The following is a 13,465-nucleotide window of genomic DNA, read 5'->3' as shown; positions in this document are numbered from 1 at the left end:
CCAAAAATTATTTTAAAAGGGAATGAGGTAGTTGAAAAACAGGAATATTAGAGCATATGGAAAGTGAGCAGAAGAATGGAATTAGACTAGATGGCTCAGGTTGAAAAGCATCGGAGTAGGCCAAATGGCGTGTTTCTGTGCTGCAATGTCCTATGAACAGGAAGACAGAAAACTGTAACTTGCTTGGAAAAGATGCAGGTTCGCAAAATACTTTAACAACGAAGTAAACTTGGACCATTGCCTGCTCATTTTTACATTCTCCAGAAGTCCTTCTCTCAAAGTAAAATAGTATAATAGAGTCATTACTTTGTAGTTAATGATGGTGGTAACAGCATTTTAAGAATCAATTCTGTCGCAATTGGAAGTAGGCAGCTGGAGTTGAATTATCTTCATGTACCTTTGATAAAGACAACAGGAGAGGTGAGGGTAGTTGCCCTGAACATCAAGACAGCATTAAAACGAGTATGGCTCAAGGATCCTCAGCAAAAGTGAGGTCAATGGGAAAACTTCCAGTGGCTGGATTCAAACCTGATGCAAAGGTAGATGGCTGTAGTTGTCAGAGACCAGTCATCGCACCCACAGGACATTGCTGCAGAAGGTCCTCGGGGAAGTATTCTTAGCCCAACTATCTTCAGCTACTGCTTAAATAACCTTCCCTCCATCATAAGCTCAGAAGCCGGCTATTGGTGGACTATTCCAGTATTCATCTCCATTCACAACTCCTGCAATAATGAAACAGCCCCTGCCAGCAGGACCTGGATAAGATCCAGACTTGGGCTGATAAATGGCACATAATATTCCTATCATCATCAACATCTTTGGGGGGGGGGGGGGGGGGGGGGGGGGGGGGGAAAAGAGTGTCACCACTGACCAGAAGCTTAATTGGACGAGCCACATCAACATCATGGATACAAGACCAGGGCAGAGGATAGGTACTCAGCTCATCTTCTGACCCCTCAAAGACTTGCCACCAACTACAAGGCATAATTCAGGGATGTGATAGAGTACCCACCATGCACCTAAATGGTTACAGCTGTAACAATACTCAAGAAGCTTGACCGGATCCAGGATAGAGTAGTTTGCTTGATCGGCTCCTATACTACTGGACTCAGTATCCACCCCCTCCACATTGTGGTCATTCAATAGCACCTCCTCTCCCCTGTGACCTTTCCAACAGAGAAGGACAAGAGCAGTAATGTTGTGGGAATACCATCACCGCCACTTCCCCCTTCAAGTTGCACATCATCCTGACTTTCATATATTGCAGTTCCTTCATGGTCATTGGGTCAATATCCTGGAATTCCCTATCGAACACCATCAAGGAAGAACCATCACCACAAAGTTCAAGGAGAAGACTTGTTATATGCTTAGAGGTGCAGGGCAAGGCTAGAATACTCAATGAGTACTTTGTATCGGTGTTTACTAAGGAGGTGGATGCTGACAAAATATCGGTAGAAGTGGAAAAGGTAGAAGCAATGGAAGGGGTGAAAACTGATAAGACAGAATGTACTAGATCGGCTGGCTAAGTGGACAAGTCGCCTGGTCCAGATGGCTTGCATCCCAGGTTGCTAAGGGAATTGGGGGAGGAGATAGCGGAAGGGCGTGCCATAATTTTCCAATCTTCCCTAGCTGCAGGAGAGGTGCCCAAGGATAGGAAAGTGGCAAATGTGACACCATTGTTCAAGAAAGGGTGCAAGGACAATCCCAGTAACTACAGGCCGGTCAATTTAACATCAGTGGTGGGTAAAGTTTTAGAAACAATAATAAAGGAAAAAATTAAGGGGCACTTGGAGAGGTTTAAGCTAATTATTAAGGAGAGCCAACATGGATTTGTAAAAGGCACATCATGTTTGCCTAATCTAATTGAATTTTTTGATGAAGTAACAAGGTGAGGATTGATGAAGGGAATGCAATGGATGTTGTCTACCTGGATTTTCAGAAGACATTTGAGAAAGTACCACATAGAAGGCTGGTTAACAAAATTAAGGCTCATGGAATAAGTGGGTCAGTGGCAGCTTGGATAAGGAATTGGCTTAAGGACAGAAAACAGCAAGTTGTGGTAAATGGCTGTTTTTCAGATTGCAGGATGGTAGACAGCGGTGTTTCCCCAAGGGTCAGTGCTGGGGCCACTGCTTTTTTGATATATATAAAAATGACCTGGATATTGGAATATAGAGTAGAATTTCTATATTTACCGATGACACCAAACTTGGAGGTGTGGCAAACAGTGAGGATGTTACCAAACGACTACAACAGGACATAGAAAGGCTAGCAGAATGGGCAGATGGAATTTAATAGAGAAGTGTGAGGTGATGTATTTTGGCAGAAGGAACAGGGAGAGGCAATATACACTTAATGGCACAGTTTTAAAGAGTGTGCAGGGATAGAGGGACCTGGGAGTTAATGGGCTTAGGTCTCTGAAGGTGACAGGACATAGAGTGGTTAACAAAGTATATTGGATCTTGGGCTTCATAAATAGAGGTATTGAGTACAAAAGTAGAGATTTATGCTGAACCTTTATAAAGCGCTGGTTAAGCCACAACTGGAGTATTGCGTCCAGTTCTGGTCACCACACTTTAGGAAGGATGTGAAGGCCCCTGAGAGGGTGCAGAGGAGATTTACCAGAATGGTTCCGGGGATGGGGAATCTTAGCTACAAGGACAGGTTGGAGAAGCTGGATTTGTTTTCATTCGAGCAAAGGAGGTTGAGGGGTGATTTGATAGAGGTGTACAAGATTATGACAGGTTTGGATAGGCTAAACGGGGAAAAGCTGATCACACTAGTTGATGGTACAAGGACTAGGGGGCAAGGTTTTGGGAAAGACATACAGGGGGGCTGTGAGGAAAAACTTTTTTATGCAGCGAGTGGTGATGACCTGGAATTCGCTGCCGACGGAAGTGGTGGAAGCGGAGACACTCAATGTTTTCAAGGGGAGACTGGATAGGCACTTGAGGGAAATAAACTTGCAGGGCTACAGGGATAGAGTGGGGGAATGGGACTGACTGGATTGCTCTACAGAGAGCCGGCACGGACTCGATGGGCCGAATGGCTTCCTTCTGTGCTGTTATGACCATGACTCTAAGGCCTAACATCAGGGCAACTAGGATGGCCAAAAAATGTAGCCTTGCCAGTGCCACAAACATCCTGAAAAAAATAAACAATTAACAAGAGCAATAGTGAGTGAGCAAGGGCATGAGAGAAACACTATTTTCTGCAAGCATTTTATGGTGATCTTCCCAATGTATTATAAAACGCTGATTTTCCGTAAAGTAGAAAATGCACTTAAAGCTGTTCCTATCCTTCAATATTTAAATATACTCACCTCGAGATATTTCTTTTCTTGATGATAGAGATCAACTAACTTTAGGCAGACTTCATGCCATTTTTGCTTATCGGAACTACAAAACAGGAAAAAGATATTTGAAATTATATGGTTGTGCAAACAAATAATCTATGGAGCACCTGAAAATAAACAGCATTTGAATCTGGTTGGAGGGTGGATGGAAGTGGAAATTGGAATTATAATATGGACTACAACGTTCAGCCCAAAACACCAAATACTGTTTTATTAAGATATAATAATATTCCAACTAATTTACAGTCCATAGTATAATTCAAAAATCCTCTTACTCCACCAGTCAAATTTAACCAAATTCTTGCAATGAAACTTTTTCCAGGGAGTTCCATGTTTTTTTACCCTCATAACATGCTCCTCGGGCAAGATCATTTTCTCACCCACATGCCAGAGAAAATGGTAAGCTGTGTGAATGTTTCCCCATCTCGCACAGCTACATTGAAAACTTCACACCCTCATAAGCTACAGTAAGTATGCCTATTTTTCATGATTGTTTTCCAACCTTCTGTAGCACTTTAATAGAATTGCTCATACATTAATCAATGTAAATTGGTCCATAACATGAGCCAGTTCACATGGGTAAATTCAGCTAGTTTACACTGTGGGACAGACTCAGTAACAAAAAGATTTGGGCATGTCAGATTTGTGTGATCTTCTACATACACAATTATTGCAAGTCATCTTTGCAACTTATTATTCTGGCCACGGACCTTCCCAGATAATGAGGGAAGGTCTCATGCCAGCAACACTGTTGGCTTGTAAGGGTGGGCAGAAGGTTCAGAATCAAAATGTTGAATCTGATGCCACTCACTGGGGTGGTAGCAATTTTTTTACTCTATCACTACTTCTGGAGGCATATGACGATACTATCTCTAAAGTGATTTCAGCCTCTGTGACCACGTTGCGACTACATCATTTGTCTTAAGAGTTTCTTCTGGTAACTCGCTTGTTGGCAAGAGTAAAGAGAGCGTATATTACAGCACTGTTGTGGAAGACAAACATGTAATACAATACCCCATTTATATTTTTAAATCATTCAGGTGTAGTTCACAAAGTCATGCTTGTGACTTTCCCATTCTGGCCACAGACCACCTCTAATGTTGAGAGGTGGTCTATACAGACGAGCAATGCCTAAAACTTCAACCTACTTGGCAGTCCACATGTTCAGGCTACCTGTTCGGGGCACCATTATAATTTTTACATTGCAGGCATGTATAGGCCTTTTCGTCTTGGGGAAAGGTCCAGAGTCAGAATGTTAAGTTGCAAATGTGATTTTAAAACAACCACACATGTATATGATAGGTGTTCCTCTCAGTCTGTGAATTCACCCCACAGTGTAAACAGAGGAATCTGAAACACTAGTAATTGAATAATATTGCTTCTGCGAAATAAATAGGGAAAGTATTAATAAATCAGGAACAACAGCCCAGTAATCAGATTTGCCACCTTATTCCATGGCAAAAAGTAAATTGGCAAGTGGCTTCAGAATTGTAAATTAAAATATATTGTTTAAACAAAGGTTTAAAATCAACCATTTAATATTCAAGATTGGCAATTAATCATGCTGCATCTATTTCTAATGAGCAAGCTTATGATTATGGTTTTACTGTTGCATATCTAACCTTTAAATATATGGTGCACACTTCAATTTATTTATGTATTGGACAACTGTGTCTGAAAACCTTTTTAATAAATAAAGTTGAAATTAAAGCAAAAAAGTGCAGTATGCAAAATAAAGACTATGTTGAAGCAAATATGATGTGATCTGTGCATCAGATCCACAAGAAAAAAAACACCTATTTGAATTCAACCTTTAGGTAACTTTTCTATGCTCATACATAGGCTTTGTGCTCCTAAAAACAGGACAAAGGAGCAGGCAAAGAAAGACAGCTCTTAAGCAAACCTAGACAACTATACTTATCTCTACTACAAACATAAGTCCAATAAATTCAATCAGGATACCTTTCATACAGTTCCATTAGCTTTTGGTAAATTCCCAGCAGCTCATGCTTGTTATCAGATGTATCATTCTTCTCACACAGATTTAGCAACCCCTGAAAATAAATCAAAACTGTATTAGCTTCTAATTCCTCCGCGCACTGCATACACAAATAAAAATTATTAGAATTTATAAAAGAAAGTTTACTCGCATTTTTACTGATTTAAAACAAATTCAGTGGAACACAGAATGACACTGGATTTTTTTTTTTTTATATATATATTTTCTTACTAATGAATATACAAAAACAATTGTGCTAAATTTTTAACTATAAAAGGTAATACAAGACATAAAACTGTAAGCAGAGACCTGGTTTTCCTTTAATAAGTAGTCACAGGCGTGTGTTCTACATAAATAAAATATATCATACCGTGAGATCATTTCAATTGAATTTTATGATGTCACAATGCAAGAAAGGAAAACCACTATGCATGTCATTTTTGTAGAGATATGATAGTAAATGGAAGATACACCAGTTCAAACTCAGCAATCAGATGACAGACCTGATGTCATTTGGCAGTGTACTTTCTGCACATCATCGTAATCCAGTATGTGTGCTATATATCGCAATTTTCATTTTCTTTGGTTTTATAGAATTATTAACTTTTATCTTTAAAAAAAATCTGCACCTGAATTTCTCTTTTTTTTAAAAAAAAAATTTGATCTTTATAGCTCCTCTGCTCTATAAATGAAAGTACTCAATTTTTATATTTTAATTGAATGTATTTGCCAGGCAGACATTTTTGAATTGTAACCCTTAAATATTACTCATTCAATCAAAAGGACTGCTCCAACATGAGGCAGTAATTCAATTAAAATAACTGATAGCAACATACTCTCAGATCATGTCAGTGCGATCTGTAACTATCAATGACAGGTCAGCAATCTAATTTATTTTTCTTTCTTTAGGGAAAGTGCTTTGGCTCCGATTGGGACAGATTGGAACAGACTGTACGTGGAGTATATCAGCATACTAACCTGTTCCGATGCATACACCCCCCTTAAAATTATTAGTAGCATTTTCCTTGTAGCTGTTAAACTTAAGCTCAGTTCCACACCCTGTGATTGAAAGCATAAGACTGGGGAAAATGGAAAAGTTTGCATTAACCTCTGCTATGAAAAAGTTTACATTACATTTCTCCATCGGGGTTTCGATATCAATAGTTGCAAACCGATGTGTAAGTATTGTGACCCTTCGCATCCAAACTTTACATGCATGTGTCTTTCTGCAAAAATCAGCCTTAATAAGGCACTAAAATGTGCAGGGGATTTGTAAATAGATATTAAGCAGATTCAGTTCCTCAATACACTAAACATTTCTTCAAAAACTACAAAATCCCTCCTTCCTCAACAGTTTATCATCCTGTCTTCTCGACGGGACCGACGTGGTGCCGGTTCATCAAAAATTCCGGATAACCGAAAGCTAGTAAAAGATACGGAGCTGAGAGCTCCGTATAAAGCAACAAACCCTGTTGCTTAGTAACAGCTTCAGAACAATGGCCACAAGTTGCAAGCATCTCTGTAGCTTAGCAACAGCTACAGCCACACCCTTGCACAACAACAAATGGAGGAAGGCAAGTAATAAAAGTTACTTGAACCTACTCCTGAATTTTGCCGGTTAACCGAGATTTCCGGTTATTTAGGTGCCGGTAAATCAAAAGTTTCCTGTATCTAACTTATTCCATATCACTCTCTGTACTTGTTTGCCTTCCTCTCTTTTTGCACCTCTCTAGCAGTCACAAGCACCTCTCATCACGTATCTCTCTATTTGCCTCCAATTCTTTTGCTCAGTCTTTGTGGGTATCTCCCAACCTAAATGTAAACTGCAAAACCAATTCGTTTATTGAGAATTGGCTGGAGAGATTTCCAAGATATGACAACTAGCTTTGATGATTTTATTTCCAGAATGATTTATTTTATTAAATGTTTAGGTTACAGATCCTTTTAGTGTGTAATGGGGACCAAACACAGAACATTCATAGGGCAGTGAATTTTCCCCTTCCAGCAGGACTGATTTGTTTGCTGGTTGTTTACTGGCTGCCTTCTAGTGAAAGGAAAATTACTAATGCATATTTTTAATTGCAAGATAGTGAAATTAGTGTTTCTTTTACACAAAGTGGCTTTGATTGCTTGCTTTTAAAGAACGGGACATATCGGGTGGTTTTAGTGACTGACAAAAATGTAATTTTGACGTTCAATTTTTAACATGCATTTTTAGAACATAAGAAATAGGAGTAGGCCATTCGGCCCTTCGAGTCTGCTCCACCATTCAATATGATCATGGCTGATATGATCTTGGTCTCAACGCCACTTTTCCGCCTGCTCCCCATAACCCTTGACTCCCCTGTTTTTCAAAAATCTGTCTATCTCCGCCTTGAATATATTCAATGACTCCGCCTCCACAGCTCTCAGGTAGAGAATTCCAAAGATTTACGACCCTCTGAAAGAAGAAATTCCTCATCACCATTTTAAATGGGCGACCCCTTATTCTGAAACTGTGTCCCCTAGTTCAAGATTCCCTCATGAGGGGAAACATCCTCTCTGCATCTACCCTGTCAAGCCCCCTCAGATTCTTAAATGTTTCAATAAGATCACCTCTCATTCTTCTAAACTCCAATGAGTATAGGCCCAACCTATTCAACCTTTCCTCATAAGACAACCCCTTCAACTCAGGAATCAACCTAGTGAACCTTCTCTGAACTGCCTCCAATGCAAGTATATCCCTCCTTAAATAAGGAGACCAAAACTGTACGCAGTACTCCAGGTGTGGCCTCACCAACGCCCAGTTGTAACCAGACTTCCCTACTTTTCTACTCCATCCCCCTTGCAATAAAGGCCAATATTCCAGTTGCCTTCCTAATTACTTGCTGTACCTGCATCTAACTTTGTGTTTCATGTACTGTTAGTATCAACATGTAAAGGTTAAAACAGTCAGAGTCATGACGGCAGAGGGAGGCCAATCGGCCCATCGAGTCCGTGCCGGCTCTCTGTAGAGCAATCCAGTCAGTCCCATTCCCCCGCTCTATCCCCATAGCCCTGCAAGTTTATTTCCCTCGAGTACCTATCCAGTTTCCCCTTGAAAACATTGAGGGCTGGATTTTCATTGAGGAGTCGGGACTACAACTTTCGGGGTTGTAGTCCCGCCTCCATCGAGTTGTAGCCAACCCACGCGATTTTGACTTGATTGACCTTGTTGAGCCCGCCCAGCGGGCTCAGCAGGCCAATTAAGGGCCACCCGGCAACAGGTGACGTCACAGATTGATATTTCATCTGTCAAGACCTTTTGACAGATGAAATATCAGCATTTCACAGCGGTTTGAAGCTGTCAAACACGGACAATCTGTACTCTAAGTTAATTCCTTACTGTCAGGATGATTGAGAGATCTCCCCATCACAGAAAGCTGAATGCTGGAACTTTTGACAGATTGCGGCCATTCTGCTTTCTGTGCCGGTGAGATGAGGGACTCCCGAGACCCGAGTGAAGGAAGGCTGTAAAGGTATGTAAATGTAAGTAAAACATCTTTAAACACACCAAACACACTTACCTCTGCACTCATGCACCCATCACTCACCTGAACACCGGACATCTTGACCCTTCCAAGCCCTTCATCCCGACGGCCCGCCTCGCTAACTTGGCGTGGTTTGGAGCCGTCGGGAATCCCACATTTCAAGAATGAAAATAGGGATTAGGCTAAAAACTGCCTGTTAACAGGCAGTTAATTGGCATGAATCCCCTTCCCGCCTTGGGGAGTCGGGTCCCAGTGCGGGTCGGGTACCCGCCTCCTTTGAAACTGACATGGAAGCAGGATGGGTTCATGCCCCCCGATTTCGGGATTTTAACCCCCCCACACGCCTCCAATCCCACCTCCACGGCCCAATGAAAATCCTGCCCTGAGTGTCTCCGCTTCCACCACTTCCGTCGGCAGCGAATTCCAGGTCATCACCACTCGCTGCATAAAAAAGTTTTTCCTCACGTCCCCCCTGTATCTCTTGTCCAAAACCTTAAATTTGTGTCACCTAGACCTTGTACCATCAAATAGTGGGAACAGCCTTTCCCAGTCTAGCCGATCCAAACCCGTCATAATCTTGTACACCTCTATCAAATCACCCCTCAACCTCCTTTGCTCTAATGAAAACAAATCCAGCTTCTCCAACCTGTCCTTGTAGCTAAGATCCTCCAGTCCCATTCTGGTAAATCTCCTCTGCACCCTTTCAAGGACCTTCACATCCTTCCTAAAGTGTGGACGCAATACTCCAGTTGTGGCCTAACCAGCGCTTTATAAAGGTTCAGCATAACTTCTCTACTTTTGTACTCAATACCTCTATTTATGAAGCCCAACATCCAATATGCTTTGTTAACCACTCCGTCAATATGTCCTGCCACCTTCAGTGACCTATGGACATTAACTCCCAGGTCCCGCTGTCCCTGCACTCTCTCTAAAACGGTGCCATTAAGTGTATATTGCCTCTCCCTGTTCCTTCTGCCAAAATGCATCACCTCACGTCTCTATTAAATTTCATCTGCCACTTGTCTGCCCATTCTGCTAGCCTTCCGATGTCATGTTGCAGTCAATTGGTACCACCCTCTCTGTTTGCCCCCCCCCCCCCCACCCAAAAGTTTGGTGTCATCGGTAAATTTAGAAATTCTACTCTATATTGAAATATCCAGGTCATTTATATATCAAAAAAAGCAGTGGCCCTTGGGGAACACCACTGTCTACCATCCTCCAGTCGGAAAAGCAGCCATTAACCACAACTCGCTGTTTTCTGTCCTTAAGCCAATTCGTTATCCAAGCCGCCACTGACCCACCTATTCCATGATCCTCAATTTTGTTAACCAGCCTTCTATGTGGTACTTTGTCAAACGCCTTCCGAAACCACTGCATTCCCTTCATCAATCTTCTGTTACTTCATCAAAAAATTCATTTAGATTAGTCAAACATGATCTGCCTTTTACAAATCCGTGTTGGCTCTCCTTAATTAGCATAAACTTCTCCAAGTGCCGCTTAATTTTTTCCTTTATTATTGTTTCTAAAACTTTACCCACCACTGATGTTAAACTGACTGGCCTGTAGTTACTAGGATTGTCCTTACACCCTTTCTTGAACAGTGTATCACATTTGCCACTTTCCAATCCTCAGGCACTTCTCCCGCATCTAGGGAAGATTGGAAAATTATGGCAAGCCCTTCTGCTATCTCCTCCCTCAATTCCCTTAGCAACCTGGAATGCAAGCCAGCTGGATCAGGCGACTTGTCCACTTACCCAGCTTTTCTAGTACATCCTTATCAATTTTCACCCCTTCCATTGCTTCTACCGATATTTTGTCAGCATCCACCTCCTTAGTAAACACCGATACAAAGTACTCATTGAGTATTCTAGCCTTACCCTGCGCCTCTAAGCAGATATCACCTTCTTTGTCTCCAATAGGCCCCACCCCACCTCTTACTACCAGCTTACTGTTTACATGCCAGCAGAAGATTTTTGGGTTCCCTTTTATGTTCACCGCCATTCTACTCTCATATTCACTCTTTGCCAATCTTAATTTCATCTTCACATCCCCTCTCAACTTCTTGTATTTGGTCTGGTTCTCCCTTGAAGAATTCACCTGACATGCATCATATACCCTCCATACATCATATATCCTCTTTTTTTTGTTTCATTATCTTCTCTATCTCCCTCGTCATCCAAGGAGCCCTTGCTTTGGTTCCCTTACCCTTCCCTCTTGTTGGAATGTACCTAGCCTCTACTTGGAGCATCTCTTCCTTAAAGATCACCCATTGTTGCATTACAGTTTTTCCTGTCAGTCTTTGGCTCTATTTTACCCTGGCTAGATCTTTTCACATCCCATTGAAGGTAGCCCTATTCCAGTTTAGAAGTTCCACTCTAGATTGTTCCTTGCTCCTCTCCATTGCTAATCTAAATCTTATGATACGATGATCACTCGTCCCCAAGTGTTCTCCCACAGACACTTGGCTGACCTGGCCCAGCTCATTCCCCAGCACCAGATCCAGCAATGCCTCCTTCCTAGTTGGGCCAAGAACATATTGGTCAAGGAATTTGTCCTGAACACATTTCAGAAATTCCTCCCCCTCCTTTCCCTTTACCCTAGCATTACCCCAATCGATATTTGGGTAATTAAAGGCCCCCAGTGTCACTACTCTATAGCTCTTGCATATCTCTGTGATTTCCCTGCAGATTTGCTCCTCTGCCTCCTTCTCACTATTTGGAGGCCTATAGAATACCCCCAATAGCGTGATCATGCCCTTTTTGCTCCTCAACTCTAACCAAATGGATTCTGTCCTTGTCCCCTCAAGAACATCCTCCCTTTCCAACACTACAATATCTTCCTTAATCAGCACTGCCACCCCACCTCCCTTTTTTCCTTCCCTATCTTTTCTGAACACCTTGTGCCCTTGACTATTAAGTGCACAGTCCTCACCGTTTTTAAGCCACATTTCAGTTATTGCAACATCATATTGCCTCATGGCTAATTGTGCTTGTAACTCACCAACCTTATTCACCACACTTTGTGTGTTTACATACATGCATTCTAAACCCATTTTTGAATTTTTCGTAGTCTTTCTTAGTCTGCTCCTATCTCCAGTACTATCTTCTCTAATACTATCCAACACACACTCTTTTAAGCACCTTATTCCTCGTTTCTACTCCTATATGCCCATCCCCCTGCCAAGCTAGTTTAAAACCCTCCCCAACAGCACTAACAAACTTCCCCGCGAGAATATTGGTCCCGGCTCTGTTGAGGTGTAACCCGTCCGGCTTGTACAGGTTCCACCTTCCCCAGAAACGGTCCCAATGCCTCAGGCATCTAAAGCCCTCCCTCCTGCACCATCTCTCCAGCCACGCATTCATCTGTTCTATCCTCCTATTTCTGTACTCACTAGCACATGGCACCGGGAGTAATCCGGAGATTACTACATAGCGTCAGAGTTATACAGCATAGAAAGAGGCCCTTCAGCCCATCGTGTCCGTGCCGGCCATCAAGCCCTGTCTATTCTAATCCCATTTCCAGCACTTGGTCCGTAGCCTTGTATGCTATGGCGTTTCAAGTGCTCATCTAAATGCTTCTTGAATGTTGAGGGTTCCTGCCTCTATCATCCTTTCAGGCAGTGAGTTCCAGATTCCAACCACCCTCTGGGTGAAAAAGTTTCTCCTCAAATCCCCTCTAAACCTCCTGCCTCTTATCTTGAAACTATGCCCCCTGGTTATTGACCCCTCTACTAAGGGGAAAAGTTCCTTTCTATCTACCCTATCTATGCCCCTCATAATTTTGTACACCTCAATCAGGTCCCCCCCTCAGCCTTCTCTGCTCCAAGGAAAACAACCCCAGCCTGTCCAGTCTCTCTTCATAGCTGAAGCGCTCCAGCCCAGGTAACATCCTGGTGAATCTCCTCTGCACCCTCTCCAATGCAATCACATCCTTCCTATAGTGTGGCGACCAGAACTGCACACAGTATTCCAGCTGTGGCCTAACTAGCGTTTTGTACAGCTCCACCATAACCTCCCTGCTCTTATATTCTATGCCTCGGCTAATGAAGGCAAGTATCCCATATGCCTTTTTAACCACCTTATCTACCTGTTCTGCTGCCTTCAGGGATCTATGTACATGCACACCAAGGTCCCTCTGATCCTCTGTCCTTTCTAGGGTCCTATCAGTCATTGTGTATTCCCTTGCCTTGTTAATCCTCCCAAAATGCATCACCTCACACTTTTCAGGGTTAAATTCCAGTCACTGTTCTGTCCATCTGACCAACCCCGTCTATATCGTCCTGTAGCCTGAGGCTTCCCTCCTCGCTATTTACCACTCCACCAATTTTCATGTCATCTGCGAACTTACTGATAATACCTCCTACATTCATATCTAAATCATTAATGTAGACTACAAACAGCAAAGGACCCAGCACCGATCCCTGCAGCACACCACTGGACACAGGCTTCCAGTCACAAAAAAAACCTTCAACCACCACCCTCTGCCTCCTGCCACTAAGCCAATTTTGGATCCAATGTGCCAAATTGCCCTGGATCCCATGGGCTCTTACCTTCTTGACTGGCCTCCCATGCAGGATTTTGTCAAAAGCCTTACTGAAGTCCA

At 42.5% G+C, this 13,465-nt stretch overlaps 1 protein-coding gene across 4 annotated transcripts in view; it reads right to left on the bottom strand.

Annotated features, from left to right (window-relative positions):
* Positions 1 to 13,465, bottom strand: part of skic3 (SKI3 subunit of superkiller complex) — a 136,020-nt gene that overhangs the window by 105,350 nt on the left and 17,205 nt on the right. For all 4 annotated transcript variants that reach the window (XM_085988621.1, XM_085988592.1, XM_085988612.1 and 1 more), the window contains exons 4-5: positions 5,318 to 5,409; positions 3,323 to 3,398 (exon numbers count right to left, since the gene is read on the bottom strand). In XM_085988621.1, the coding sequence (XP_085844747.1) occupies positions 3,323 to 3,398; positions 5,318 to 5,409 (168 nt within the window). The remainder of the gene's footprint in view (positions 1 to 3,322; positions 3,399 to 5,317; positions 5,410 to 13,465) is intronic.

Source organism: Somniosus microcephalus, chromosome 1 (genome assembly GCF_052327205.1).
Source record: "Somniosus microcephalus isolate GS21.2 chromosome 1, FLI_Smic_1.0, whole genome shotgun sequence".
Lineage (NCBI taxonomy): Eukaryota > Metazoa > Chordata > Chondrichthyes > Squaliformes > Somniosidae > Somniosus > Somniosus microcephalus.
Note: the sequence above shows the minus strand (reverse complement) of the source record. Positions and strands in the feature narration are given on the sequence as shown.